Raw genomic sequence first — 14,230 nt, forward strand, 5'->3', positions numbered from 1 at the left:
ATATAATCAGCATTTAAAATTGGCCTTTGTAGCAACATGTACAGAGGATGCATTACTGACAACACCGGTGACCTGTGTACTGGGAATTTAGTGAGACCCCTGTGTTATGTTAGTTCTTGATAAAAGCCAAACCTAGTGTGGGTAAAACTAACATGCATTGATTTACAGAACACCCCAATCATGGCTCCATGCGTGTGACCAGTTCAGGTATGCCACTTCTGGTTCTGGGTGAACCGCCAGCATTGCACAATGGGAACAGCAGTTCTTTATTGTGTACACACATAATAACACATCTTCCTCCTTTAAAGAAAAAACAAACACAAACCTATGTCCTCATAAACCTGCAAGGAACAATAATGCTTTCCAACATGAGTATTTATATTAGATTTAATTATAATGAGTGAATTCAGTCCCTGAATCACTCATCAACTCTCAGTCAGTCTCTGAGGCTTGATGATCCTTTTTGAATCTGTTTGTTTCCATAGGTGCATTGCTTTCCTTTGCTGCATTAATATCAGTGTCTTTCTGAGAACTCTGATCTATGTGTTCATTTCTTTCACATCCTTGTGGCAAGATCCTATCTGTTTGTATCTGTTCTTGTTCTTGCTGTGTGACTATAATTTGTTCCACATGCCTCATAATGAAGCCCTGGACTACATCCATGTGATTAGTGAGTCTTTGCCCAAGTTCCAGCTGATTCTGCCTCAATTCACAGAACTCTTTCTGTTGGTTGCTTATCACAGATAGCAACTCCTCCTTATTGGTTTGTGTTGAACTGTTTCTGTTATTCTGATCTTTGGGTCTGTGTGGTCTCTCCATCTTCCTTTTTATTTTTCCTCTTCAACTTTGGAGAGGATCATGGAGGTTGAAGTATTTTCGATTTCCAGTCTTTAACTGGCAGTTGACTTGAGACAGATTTTGAACCAAAGCTGCATGATGTGGAAGCAAGACCAGCGACGACTTCATCATGATCTCTCTGTTCAACACTGGCATCCAGACTGTCATGCTGGTGTAGCTGGTATGGATGTCTATGGAAGGTGGAGTTCTTGTGCTTCTCTTGCATAACCTCTTTGGAGCTCTCATAGATGCTGTTATGAGTTTTTCAAGTTAATCAGTTAAACATCCAAGCTCCTCAAAGACATCTGTGTACTCTTCCATGAGTGTTGTGTGGTCCTGTTTGGTCTGTGAAGCCTCTATGAAAACTTTTTCCACTAATTTGAGCTTTTTGCATGCAGTGTGACCTAATATTGACTGTACTCTCTTACCTACAATCAGTAGCTGTGCCTTTAAGTGCTGCCCCTTTATGCTTGACGGTCACTATACAGCCTCCTTTTACTGAAACATAATCTCCAGTTTAGACCTCACATCAACTTCTAACACTGTGTTTAAATGTTTGTTCTTGATAAAAGAAAAACTTAGAGTGGGTAAAAGCAACACACATTTATTTACAGAATGCTCCAGCTACACACAAGCAAGTGTGGCGAGTTCATCAGCGTCACTTCCAGTTCCGAGGGAACAGCTTTGCACACTGGGAACTGCAGTTCTTAATTCTGTACACACATAATAACACTCCCTGCCGTCCTGTTGTTGCCTGCAACCTGGTCTGAATCCAGCTGCAAATCATCCGATGGTTTAGCCGCTGAGAGTTGGTGGTGGGTGAGCATCCCATTAGCCTCCCCCAGAGTCTTCCACTTGGGCCTATTTGCAGTGGCCAATTAACGCAAATTTCGGAGGACCCAAAGGAAACCCACATAGTCACAGGGAGAATGTGCCTACTCCACATAAACAAGGCCTGAGGTCACGATTGAACCTAAGCCTCTGGCGTTGTGAAGCAACGGCTCCACTCGCTGTGCCACTGTTTCTCCCTCTCTGTGTTAGCAAGCTCTCTGTCCCTGAGGGTAGAGGGGGGAGACTGCAGCTCCCAGCAGGGAAGATGGGAGGTAGTGCAGAACATGGAACAGGAGCTATTGGTCCCCTAGCAGTTCACGCACTCCAGGGTGTAGTTGTGACCCCCTCAACCTGGTGTTGAGTTTCTGCACTGCTCGCCCTACACTAGCTGTGCTGGGATAATTCATTGCTGGTGGAATGCACGCCAGGTTCACAACGGAGCAGCACGCAGCCCCAGCTTGATCTTCTGTAGAGTGCAGTGTGAACATCTCTGTGAGGCTTAGAATGGAGGACATGGAGTGCAATACCAAATCAGTGCCCTGCAACGTAGCACTGATTCTGTACTGCAAAGATAGCACAGGTTAAATATTATATCTTCAATTTTTTTTCTGATATTGGAAGCAATTACTATGTTGGTGTTTGTATTAGAATTGTCACATGTAAAAGGGATAAAGTGAAAAGTATTTCTTGCATACTGTTCATGTGTGTCTTTCAGACAAGCACAATCCACTGCAATTCACCTACTGCCAAAGTGGGTCAACAGCAGATGCCATATCCATGGTCCTACATTCATTTCAGGAGCATTTGGATAGTCAAGGCACCTCGGTCAGAATACTGTTCCATGATCAATGCTATAATTCCATGCAAACTCATCACCAGACTCCAGACCCTGGACAGTTGTGAGTGACAACAGCTCACATGCTCTGAGCATCAGCAACCATACTGGTTAGGAAACAATCAGTAGCATTTTACTCTCTAAAAGGAACAGAAAACTCCTTCCTCTTCCAAACACAGGGAAGTCTAGAGATGCTGGAAATCCAAAACAACCCAGACAAAACACTGGAGGAACTCAGCAAGTCAGGCAGCATCAATGGAAAAGAATAGATAGTTGATGTTTCGGGCTGAGAAGGAAGGGGGAAGGTGCCTGAATAAAAAAAAGTAGAGGGAGGGGAAACAGGCTAGCTGGAAGGTGATAGGTGAAGCCAGGTGGATGAGAAAGGTCAAAGGCTGGAGAGGAAGGAATCTGACAGGAGAGGAGAGTGGACCATAGGAAAAGAGAAGGAAGAGGGAACCCGGGAGGAGGTGATAGGCAGGAGAGAAGAAGTGAAAGGTCAGAGAAAGGTCAAAGTCAAAGAATAGAGGAAGGGGAGGGTGGGGACATGGGGTAGGAATTTGTTACCGGAAGGAGAAATTGATGTTCATGCCATCAGGTTGGAGGGTACCCAGATGGAATATAAGGTGTTGCTCCTCCATGCTGAGGGTGGCCTCATCTTGGCACAAGGGGAGGCTATGGATTGACACATCAGAATAGGAATCGGAATTAAAATGTTTGGCCACCAGGAAGTCCTGCTTGTGGCGGATGGTGCGGAGATGCTCGACGAAGCAAGCACCAGTTTACAATGGGTCTCACCACTTCGGGAGCACTGGATACAATAGACGACCCTAGCAGATTCGCTGGTGAAGGGTTGCCTCAGCTGGAAGGGCTGTTTTGGGCCCTGAATGGAGGTGAGGCCAGGTGCAGCACTTTGGCTGCTTGCATAGATAAGTACCTGGAGGGAGATTACTGGGGAGGGACGAATGGACAAGGGAATCACGGAGAGAGCGATCCCTGTGGAAAGCAGAGTTGGGGGGGTGGGGAAGTAAAGTTATGTTTAGGGGTGGGATCCCTTTGGAGGTGGCAGAAGTTATGGAGGCTAATGTGCTGGATACGGAGGCTGATAGGGTGGTAGGTAAGGACAAGAGGGACTCTATCACTATTACGCAGTGTGAGAATGGGGTGAGCTCGGATGTATGGGAAATGTGGGTGAGAACAGCATCAATAGTCGAGGAAGGGAAACCCTGTTCTTTAAGGAACGACATTTCTGATGTTCTGAAATGAAAAGCTGCATTCTGGGAACAGATGCAGTGGAGGCAAAGAAACTGAGAAAAGGGAATGGCATTTATACAGGAGACAGGGTGGGAAGAGGTATAGTCAAGATAAGTATGGGAATAGGAATCCTTCCGATTCCTCTTGGCCCCTGTCATTAGACTTTTTAAAATAGTTATATTTTGATTACAATACATTTTGGCTACTACAAATCTCATTTGTTCAAAGTTCAGACTAAATTTATTATCAAAGTACATATACATCACCAAATAAAACTCTCAGATTCATTTTCTTGTGGGCATACTCAATAAATATACAGAATAATAACCATAACAGAATCAATGAAAGACCGCAGCAACTTGAGCTTTCAACCGGAGTGCAGAAGACAACAGACTGTGCAAATACAAAAAAAAAGAAATAAAAATAACAAATAAATAAGCAATTAATATTGAGAACATGAGATGAAGAGTCCTTGAAAGTGAGTTCATTGTTTGTGGGAACATTTCAATGATGGGCAAGTGAAGCTGAGTGAAGGTATCAGGAGCTCGATGGTTGAGGGGTAATAACTGTTCCTGAATCTGGTGGTGTGAGTCCTGAGGCTCCTGTACCACCCTTCCTGATGGTAGCAGTGAGAAGAGAGCATGACCTGGGTGGTGGGGTTTCCTAATGATGGATGATGCATCACACCTCTGACAGCATTTCATGTTAGTGTGCTCAGTGGTGGGGAGGGCTTTACCCGTGATGGACTGGGCCGTATCCACTACTTTTTGTAGGATTTCCGTTCCAGGGGATTGGCGTTTCCAGACCTGACTGTGATGCAACCTTCATAATTGTACTTGCGTGCTGAGCCCACAACAGGTCCTCCAAAATGATAACACTGAGGAATTTCAAGTTGCTGACTCTTTCCACCTCTGATCCTCTGAGGACTGGCTCACAGAAACGTAGAAAACCTACAGCATAATACAAGCCCTTGGGCCCACAATGCTGTGCCAAACATGTACTTACTTTAGAAATTACCTAGGGTTACCCATAGCCCTCTATTTTTCTAAGCTTCATGTACCTATCCAGAAGTCTCTTAAAAGACCCTATCATAAACACCTCCACCACCATTACCGGCAGCCCATTCCACGCACTCACCACCCTCTGCGTTTTTATATATATAAAACCTTACCCCTGACATCCCCTCTGTACCTGCTTCCAAGCACCTTAAAATTGTGCCCTCTCATGTTATCCATTTCAGCCCTGGGGAAAAAGCCTCTGACTATCCACACAATCAATGTCTCTCATCATCTTACACACCTTTATCAGGTCGCCTCTCATCCTCCATGGCTTCAAGGAGAAAAGGCCAAGTTAATTTAACCTATTCTCATAAGGCATGCTCCCCAATCTAGGCAACATCCTTGTAAATCTCCTCTGCACCCTTTCTATAGTTTCCACATCCTTCCTGTAGTGAGGTGACCAGAAATGAGCACGGTACTCCAAGTGGGGTCTGACCAGGGTCCTATACAGCTGTAACATTACCTCTCGGCTCCTAAACTCAAACCCTTGGTTGATGAAGGCCAATGCACCATATGCAGCCTTAACCACACAGTCAACTTGTGCAGCAACTTTGAGTGTCCTATGGACATGGACCCCAAGATCCCTCTGATCCTCCACACTGCCAAGAGTCTTACCATTAATATTATATTCTGCCATCATATTTGACCTACCAAAATGAACTACCTCACACTTATCTGGGTTGAAGTCCATCTGCCACTTCTCAGCCCAGTTTTGCATCCTATCGATGTCCCACTGTAACCTCTGACAGCCCTCCACACTATCCGCAACACCAGTGGTCCCCAACCTCCAGGCTGCGGACCGATACCGTTCCGCGAAGCATGCAGGGGTGCAGCAGTAGCCAGGACGCACCCAGCACATCTTCAAGAAAAAAGCCGAAATAAACAAGCTAATTAATTAGGTACTGCCTGGCACGTAAATGTCAGCCCAGATCAGAGGCGATAGCCTTATAATTTTCTAGATCTCTATCATTACCTAGTTTTTTGAACCTTTTGTAAGCTTTTCTTTTCTTCTGGACTAGATTTTCAACAGCCTTTGTACACCAAACCAGGGGCTCATGGACCTCTGGTTTCCTCCTCCTGTAGTCAATAATCAGCTCTTTGGTCTTGCTGACTTTGAGTAAGAGGTTGTTGCTGAGTGACCAATCAGACAGGTTTTGAATCTCCCTGTTGGATATTAAGGGTGATTGCCTGTTTTGATGCAGTAAAGCACCTGTCATCAATATGAAATATTTTCATATTTCCTTTACAGTTCCAAATTCTTGTAATGCTACCTCCCTATGTAAGTTTAACAGCTGTTTTTACCCACCCTCTAATGCTGTATCACCATGGCAGTTTCAAGTATGCATATACAATTTGAATCATAAATATTGCTCTGGGAATTATAATAGAAGTTTTCAAATAGTTTATGACTTACACACAGTGACCACTTTATTTGTTAGAGGAGGTACCTAATAAACTGGTCACTGAGTGTATGTTCATGGTCTTCTACTGCTGTAACCTATCCACTTCAAGGTTCAATCTGTTGTGCATTCAGAGATGCTCTTCTGCATATCATTATTGTAACATGTGGTTATTTGAGTTACTGTCGCCTTTATGTCAGCTTGAAGCCGTCTGGCCATTCTCCTCTGACCTCTCTCATTAACAAGACGTTTTTGCTCACAGAACTGCCACTCACTGGATGTTTCTTGTTTTTTTTTTTTTGCACCATTCTCTGTAAACTCTAGAGACTGTCATGTGTGAAAACCCCAGGAGATCAGCAGTTTCTGAGATACTCAAACCACTCCATCTGACACCAACAATCATTCCACAGTCAATGTCACTTAAATCAGATTTCTTTCTCATTCTGATGTTTGGTCTGAACAACAACTGAATCTCTTGACCATGTCTGCATGCTTTTATGCATTGAGTTCTGCCACATGATTGGCTGATTAGTTATTTGTATTAATGAGCATGTGTACAGATGTACCCAATAAAGTGGCCACTGAGTGTAGATTGGGGATCTGAATTTTATTTGTATGATTTAATAAAATTATCTGTATAATCCCTCAAGGAATTTAATCGGTTACTATGCATTCATTTCAAAGCCATGTTAATGTTAAACTGGACAAGGATATTCAGCTGGCATTTATTCATTTAAATTATGTAAATTATGTCAGAGTTCCCTCAGTCTGATGCAAATTTATTGCTATCTCAGATTTTACTTTCTCTCTCTTTCTTTCTTTCTAGCTCTCCTTACAGAGTGGTTCCTCTCAGTGCTGGACAGCTTACAGGTATTGATCTTTAGCTGTGTTAATTGAAACCCCTATTGGATAATGGAGCAACTGATAGCAAGAAACAAGATTTATCCATGTTCACCAGATTGGTTGCTGGATGAGTCTGATGCTGAATGAGGAGAGATTCAAGTGAATAAACCCATTGTCTGTGGCCTTTAGAAGATCAAGGGGTCTTATTGTTCCAGTTAGACTGTATAAATGTTGTAAAAGGCTTTATGGTGTATCCTTCCTGTTACCTCATAGCCGAGGAGAATTTTCTTCAGAGGATTGCAAATCTTTCTAATTTTCCATTTAACAGAGGATGTGGATACACTGTCAAAACTGCGTCTGACTGAGTTGCATGAGACATTAAGAAAAATAGGGGTGAAGCGAATGAGTTTGAAGATGGAGAGGACTTGTGATGCAGAGAATATTATTTATTTATGTATTATTGTGTTCTATTCTTTCAAAGTATCAGTATGCTTTGTCAATATAATTATAAAGTAATCATATCTCTTGCTTTGAGGTAGGGCTTCCTTCTGTCTCCATCTAATCATTGGTTTGCAGTTTATAAACATAAAATGGAGAGGAGTTAGTGTCCGTTGGCAGAGATGAGGTGTATTGTGGATTCTGGGGAAGCAGGAGTATCCTGTCGTCTTTAACACATCCTTTTATTTAAAAAAACATATGTTCAAAAATTTCCTCCAATTCAATTTGAGTAATGCCATGAGAACTGCTAATTCAACAGGAAGTAAAGAAGTTATGTGATCCACAGACCATTCACTTTGTCAATTGAACAGCTGGCATGGTCTATGGCATGGTAGCTTGTCATTATAAGAATAGGGAGTTCAGTCTCGGCTCAAATCTAAAAGAATGCAATTGTACAATCCCTGATCTGTCTGACAGTTTGTTTTACTTGGACTGTTTTCAAACTCTGCACATTTTTGGTCTCTTGACCTAAATACAAATCAGGTAGCACTGGAAGCAGTCTAAAAGAGATTCACACAGCTATTTCATGGGATGAGAGGATTGTCCTCTCAAGAGAGGCTAAACAGTTTGGCTCTGGATTCACTGGAGTTTAGAAGAATGAGAGGTGCTCTTAATCAAACATATACTTTAAGGAGGCTTGACAGGCTAGATGTTTTCAATAGTGGGACACTCCCAAATGAGCGGACATAGTTTAAATGACCTATCCCTTCTCTTGCAGCTGAAGTGTGTTGGAACTCCTTTTATCAAAAGGTGGTGAATCTCAGAAGTTCTCTGCTCTTGAGGGTAGTGGAGGCCAGATCATTAGATATATTTAAGTTGGAGATAGTTGAATAATTGAAAGATTGTGGAATTGAGGTTTGTAGGAAACTGAGATGAAAGAGGAGCTGAGTCCTGAGGTAGATTAGCTATGATCATATTTAACGGTGGAGCCGGCTTGAGCTACCTATTAGCCTACTCCTTCTCCTATGTCCTTGTATTTTTCTAATTTTTAAAGTAAGAGTTGGAAACTGGAAACCTTCCCACCAGCAGAGCACATACTTAAATTAAAAGCTCATCCCTTTACTTTGAGACAATGGATAATTGTGCATGTACAGGTGCTCTTTCAACATGAAGGTTCAGTTTTTATTCAAGCCTCAATGCTTGAAGCTGCAGTGAGCAAAGCATTTCTAAATGGTTCCACTGCTTATTTCTGCCAACTGTCAGTGACAAAAATCATTGCTTTTTGAACAAACACACACAACTGGTGCTATTTAAAAGCTGTTTGCTCTTAGCAAGGTGCACACAACTGATGCTACTTGGAAACTGTTTGGCAAGTCTCCTGTCCCAATTAAGCAGCATGATGTCCCAAATAAACAAAGGGAACCTAGACAGTTTTCTCGATTCAATTTTGTTCTTTAAGAGTTGACCCAAATAAATAGCTGCCCCATTTAACTGGTGGCCCAGTTAGCCAGAATCCACTGTATATGGTGAAGGAAAATCACTGTAGAGAAAGGACTGGGGGTATGGAGGCTGGAACTAGTTAGTTACTCCGGTTAAGAGCTAGCATGGACACGCTGGGCCAAATGGCTTCCTTCTGTGTTGTAACCATTCAATGATACCATGACTCAACTTATTTACTGGAGTGTATTTGAACATTTTGGAAAGCCTGGCCGTTTATCCAGATCTGAAGGGTAATTGAACATAAGTTGATACAGCAGGTCTTAGGCAATGCTCATCTTCAGGTAGAGATAATTCCAGGATGTACCATTACTGAACAAGGTCCCTCCACCAACAACCACACTCTAGTTCCATTGTTCATATCTTCATTGTGAGCCAAACTCAGGAACCCTTGGAAAGTGGATGTCACTAAAGATTCGGTAGTGTTTCATGGCTTCTGATTTACATCATTACTTTCTTTTTGCCTCTAGAGGAGGAAGACTTGTTACAAAATGTTCTGACCCAAGTTGCTGACCAGTTTTCAAGGTAATTTTTAAAATTTCAACTGCCTTCTCACGCTGTAGCTGCTGATTAATTCATGTGGTTTCTCTGACACTGATAGCCCTAGCGAATCTCACCTCAGCTTTTTTTCTCCAGTCCCGCCGAAGGGTTTTGGCCCAAAATATCGACTGTACTTTTTCCCCATAGGTGCTGTCTGGCCTGTTGCGTTCCTCCAACAATTTGTGTGTGTTACTTGGATTTCCAGCATCTGCAGATTTTCTCTTGTTTGTGAGTGACCATTCATGTATGAGCTGCAGAGTGATACTAGAAATCTATTCAACTGCAATGAAGCCTCTTCTTGCCCTTATGATGTCCAAGTTCATATTCAGCCAGGGTCAGTAAATGGAAATGGCTAATGGTTATATGATTTCCCTTTCCATCCTAGTTTAAGGGACACTAATTGCACATCGACAAACGTTTGTATTATGTGTCTCCCAATCCATTCAGTGATCCATGTTAAAAGAAGAGCACCCTTCCCACTTGCAAATCCAAAGCACCAGAGGAATTTTGTGTGATGTACTGGAGCACCAGTGTTCTTTGTCTAGGAGGCTCTCAATTACATAGTGAATACTCACAATTTACCATAGTTATTGATTGTTTTCTCTCTTACAGAATTTTCAAAGTCAATGACCTGAAAACTGAAATCTCAAGTAGACTGGCAGCTTTGGAGAAGAGAGTTGAATGTAAGATTCCACATATTTCTTAATAGAAAGTGAAATGGTGGTGATAATGATGAATGTTATGGCAAAAAAAAATAATGTTCAATGTAAAGATTGGCATATATTTACAGCAGAAAAATTAGTGATAGTCTAAAATTGTTAATATTTCCTTAGTCAACCTACGGTATTGAAGTTAATTAACAAGCTACTTTTTCCATCCTGGATGAGGTTAGGACTACACATGTTTCATTAGAAAATTTCTTGAAGTTGGTCATGTATCTGAAAAGGCCAAGAAGGACCAAATTGGTAATTGTTTTATTGTTATATGTCCTGAGACACAGTGGAAAAACTTTGTTTTGCACGCCATCTGTACAGATGATTCCAAAACTTTAGTGCATTCAAATAGTGAAAGGGGAGAAGCAATAACATAACAGAGTGCAAACGCGAGGAAATCTGCAGATGCTGGAAATTCAAGCAACACACAAAATGCTGGTGGAACGCAGCAGGCCAGGCAGCATCTACAGGAAGAGGTACAGTCGACGTTTTGGGCTAAGACCCTTGTCGACTGTACTTCTTCCTATGGATGCTGCCTGGCCTGCTGCATTCCACCAGCATTTTGAACATAATAGTGTTACAGTTACAGAAAAAAGTGCAAGGCAGGTGGACAGGTAAGGTAGAAAGGAATGATGAGCTAGATTGTGAAGTCCAAAGTTCATCTTTATTGTACAAAAGTTCCAATTCAATAGTCTTACAACAGTGGGGATAGGTGTTCTTGTGTTCTCAAGTTTTTGTATCATCTGCCAAAGGAAGGTGTGGGAGGAGAGAATGACCAGGATGGGAGGGGTCTTTATTTTTGTCTGCTTTTCTGAGGCAGTGGGAAGCTTTGATAAAGTTCACGGAGGGGAGATTATATTTTGCAATGGACTGACCTGTGTCCACAGATGTTTGGAGGTTCCCCATTTTAGAAAAATAACACCACTGTATGTCAAACAGCCCAATTCATGCTTGGGGAAACAAAACTGTAGTTCAGAGAGCCTTGAAAAGGAGGGGTGAACTGTCAGCCTTGATCGGCATTCACTTGTAACACCTTCTATTTGCCAGACTCTGAACATCCTGAGGAACTCCATGTTCTTTTTCTAGGATTTTGCCTCAATGAGGAATGTGCCATTCCACAGCGTTGCAGTGTGATCGCGTTGTGGAATTAGATTCAACGTTGAATGGTGAAGTAGATTACTAGCACATTACTGAATCATGCAGAGGAAGATCTTAGCTTTAAACCCTAGTCTATGAAGAATTAATTCATTTCTACTTCAGTTTCTTAAAAAGTGGTCCCTTTGCCTATATCTCATTATTGCACCTTGACCTGAGTATGAGTGGAATTGTAGAAAGTATTTTGGCTGAAAAGCCCAGAACGTGCAGCACAGTGGAATAACTGGTAAAGCTGCTGCCTTTCAGCTTCAGTAATCCTGGGTGCTGTCTGTGTGGAATTTGCATGTTCCTGCTCTAAGTGGGTTTCTTCCCACTTCCTAAAAATATGCAGGTTGGTAATTTACTTGTCCATGATAAACTATTCTTGGTGTGGAGGGAAAAGTACAGGCGTTGATAACTGACTGGCAGAAGGCAAAGAGTAGGAATAAAGGGGGGCCTTCTCTAATTGGCTGCTGGCGGCTAGTGGTGTTCTGCAGGGTGTGATGGGCATTCACCGTCCAGGGCCAGGAGGCTGTTTTTTTTTTTTTTGCCAAGCTCAGCTTTCCAACACAGCAGTTGAAACTTCTAAAGATCAAAGAGCTGTTTTTGAGTAAGTTGAACTTCCAACCAAGATTCTTTGTTCAGCTTCTTGTTGCAAACAGGAGCTGGTCTTCTGTTTTTACTGTAAATGGCAAGCAATAATCAGTCTAAGGTTAAAAGAACAGCTTTGGGCCCAGCGGTAGTGTAGCAGTTAGTGCAACGCTACCTGGGAGACAGTGAGAATAAAGGGGGGCCTATTCTGGTTGGCTGCCAGTGACTAGTGGTGTTCTGCAGAGATCGGTGTTGGGACTGCTTCTTTTCACATGATATGCAAATGATTTGGATGATGGAATTGATGGCTTTGTGGCCAAGTCTGCGGATGATACAAAGATAGGTGGAGGGCAGGGGGAATTGTGGAAGCAGAGATTCTGCAGAAGGACCTAAACAGATTGGGACAATGGGGAAAGAAGTGGCAGATGGAATATATTGTAGGGAAGTGTATAGTCATGCACTTTGATAGAAGGAATAAAGGTGTAGACTATTTTCTAAACGGGGAGAAAATTCAAAAATCTAAGTACAGAGGGACTTGGGAGTCCTTGTGCAGGATTCTCTGAAGGTTAACTTGTGGGTTGAGTTAGTGGTAAGAAAGGTAAGAAACAGAGAATGATAGATTCTTAATTAGTAAGGCCATCAAAGGTTACGGGGTGAAGGCTGGAAAATGGGGTTCAGAGGGATAATAAATCGGCCATGAGATGGAATGGCAGAGCAGACTCAATGGGTCAAATGGCCTGATTCTGTTCCTATGTCTTATGGTCTTGTGGATTATAGCTGAAATCTGCAGCCATGGAAACGTGGCATTCCCATCAGGCAGGTAATTGCCAGAGCAGAGATCCATGTGCCCTGAAGGCCAGAATTCGGGCTGTGGTAAGAAGAAACTGGTGGGAGGTTGATCTGCTGTGACCTCCTAGAATGACAATCCTCACTCATTTAAGCAATGTAGAAATAACTTTCATTTCCTCACAAGATGTGTCAGAGTGAGCTGCACACCAATGTCAGGTCATAGAGAGGCTCTTGATGTTCTTCAATCGGGATTAATCTGTGGCTGTTATCAACAGTGAAGGTGGCTTCACGTTGCAATCTTGTGCAACGTGGAGCATGCAAGATATCTCGCCATGTGCTGACTGTATTCCAAAGGTTACATCTCTCAGCCCCCAACTACCATCTCCACCCAGTTGATGCTTGCAAGGCCGCAGAAATGCAGTTTTATAAGACCTCTGCCATTTTCCTCAAACATTCTGGTGCTTGTATGTTTCTTTTTCACTGCAGTGGTATTCAGTGGCTGGGGCAGAGCTGTGACCAGATGTAAGAGGCTAGGGAGTTGGGGCAACCCATGGCCTTCAGGATACATCCCTCTGGATGACCAACCTATCTGGAAGTTTGGTCTCCTGAGAATGTTTCTCACAAATGTTGCTTGGAGATGTGGCATTTGGTGGTGTTATTGCTGATTTCCCAAACATGTTTGGCGCTCATGCGTCCATAAAGGACTACCTTAATGGGAATCCTTGTGAATACATGTGCACCAGCCATATGAGGGAAGCCAGCCATCCTGGCAAATCCCACTGAATTCTCTGCGTCAACATTGAGGGATGTGGCAGAAACCTGCTTCTGCCGATTGGAAAGATCCTGAGGTGAAGATATTGAGTCAAGGTGGTCTTGACCACAACACAAGATTGGTTCTGGCATGGAAATGTGACAACTGAGGGCAGACTCTCTGTCGATGGGCCCATAAGTGCCTCCTCAGCTGAGGCTCTTGACCCATCTTGCTGTGGCCAGTCATTGCTGTAACAATGCTTTCAGTAACTGTTCAGTGTGCTGTGACCCAATTGACTATCACAGCAGCTAAATGCTAACTGTAATCACACATCCTGTAGACTTTGTAGAGTATTTGAACAGCCTACAGTGAGTTCTGATGCTTCAAAGTTCCTTTAAGTAACAGAAAATGCAACAGAGTAGTTGTAGTTGTACCATGATGGTAAATGAAGGTTGTAGGTTGAACCCAAAAGGTCCGTTTCATACCAGCAAGGGCAGAACAAGGTATCAAGTTCAAAGTACATATGTCACCATTTACCACCCTAAGATTCATTTTCTTGCAGGCATTCACAGTAAATAAAAAGAAGCACTATTGATTCAATGAAAAACTGCAGAAGATTAAAATAACCAATGTGCAAAAAACAGCAAATTGTGCAAATACAAAAAGAGAGGAAAAAAATTAATAATAAATACTGAGAATATGAGTTGTGGAGCTCTTGAAAG

The 14,230-nt window shown here is 42.6% G+C and overlaps 1 protein-coding gene across 1 annotated transcript in view; it reads left to right on the top strand.

The window, feature by feature from the left end:
- pde9ab (phosphodiesterase 9ab) overlaps positions 1 to 14,230 on the top strand; it is a 107,079-nt gene that overhangs the window by 16,711 nt on the left and 76,138 nt on the right. Inside the window, exons 4-6 of the mRNA XM_063038516.1 lie at positions 7,039 to 7,082; positions 9,461 to 9,515; positions 10,143 to 10,213. Coding sequence (XP_062894586.1) covers positions 7,039 to 7,082; positions 9,461 to 9,515; positions 10,143 to 10,213 — 170 coding nt within the window. The remainder of the gene's footprint in view (positions 1 to 7,038; positions 7,083 to 9,460; positions 9,516 to 10,142; positions 10,214 to 14,230) is intronic.

The sequence above is a fragment of the Mobula hypostoma genome, chromosome X2 (assembly GCF_963921235.1).
Source record: "Mobula hypostoma chromosome X2, sMobHyp1.1, whole genome shotgun sequence".
NCBI lineage: Eukaryota > Metazoa > Chordata > Chondrichthyes > Myliobatiformes > Myliobatidae > Mobula > Mobula hypostoma.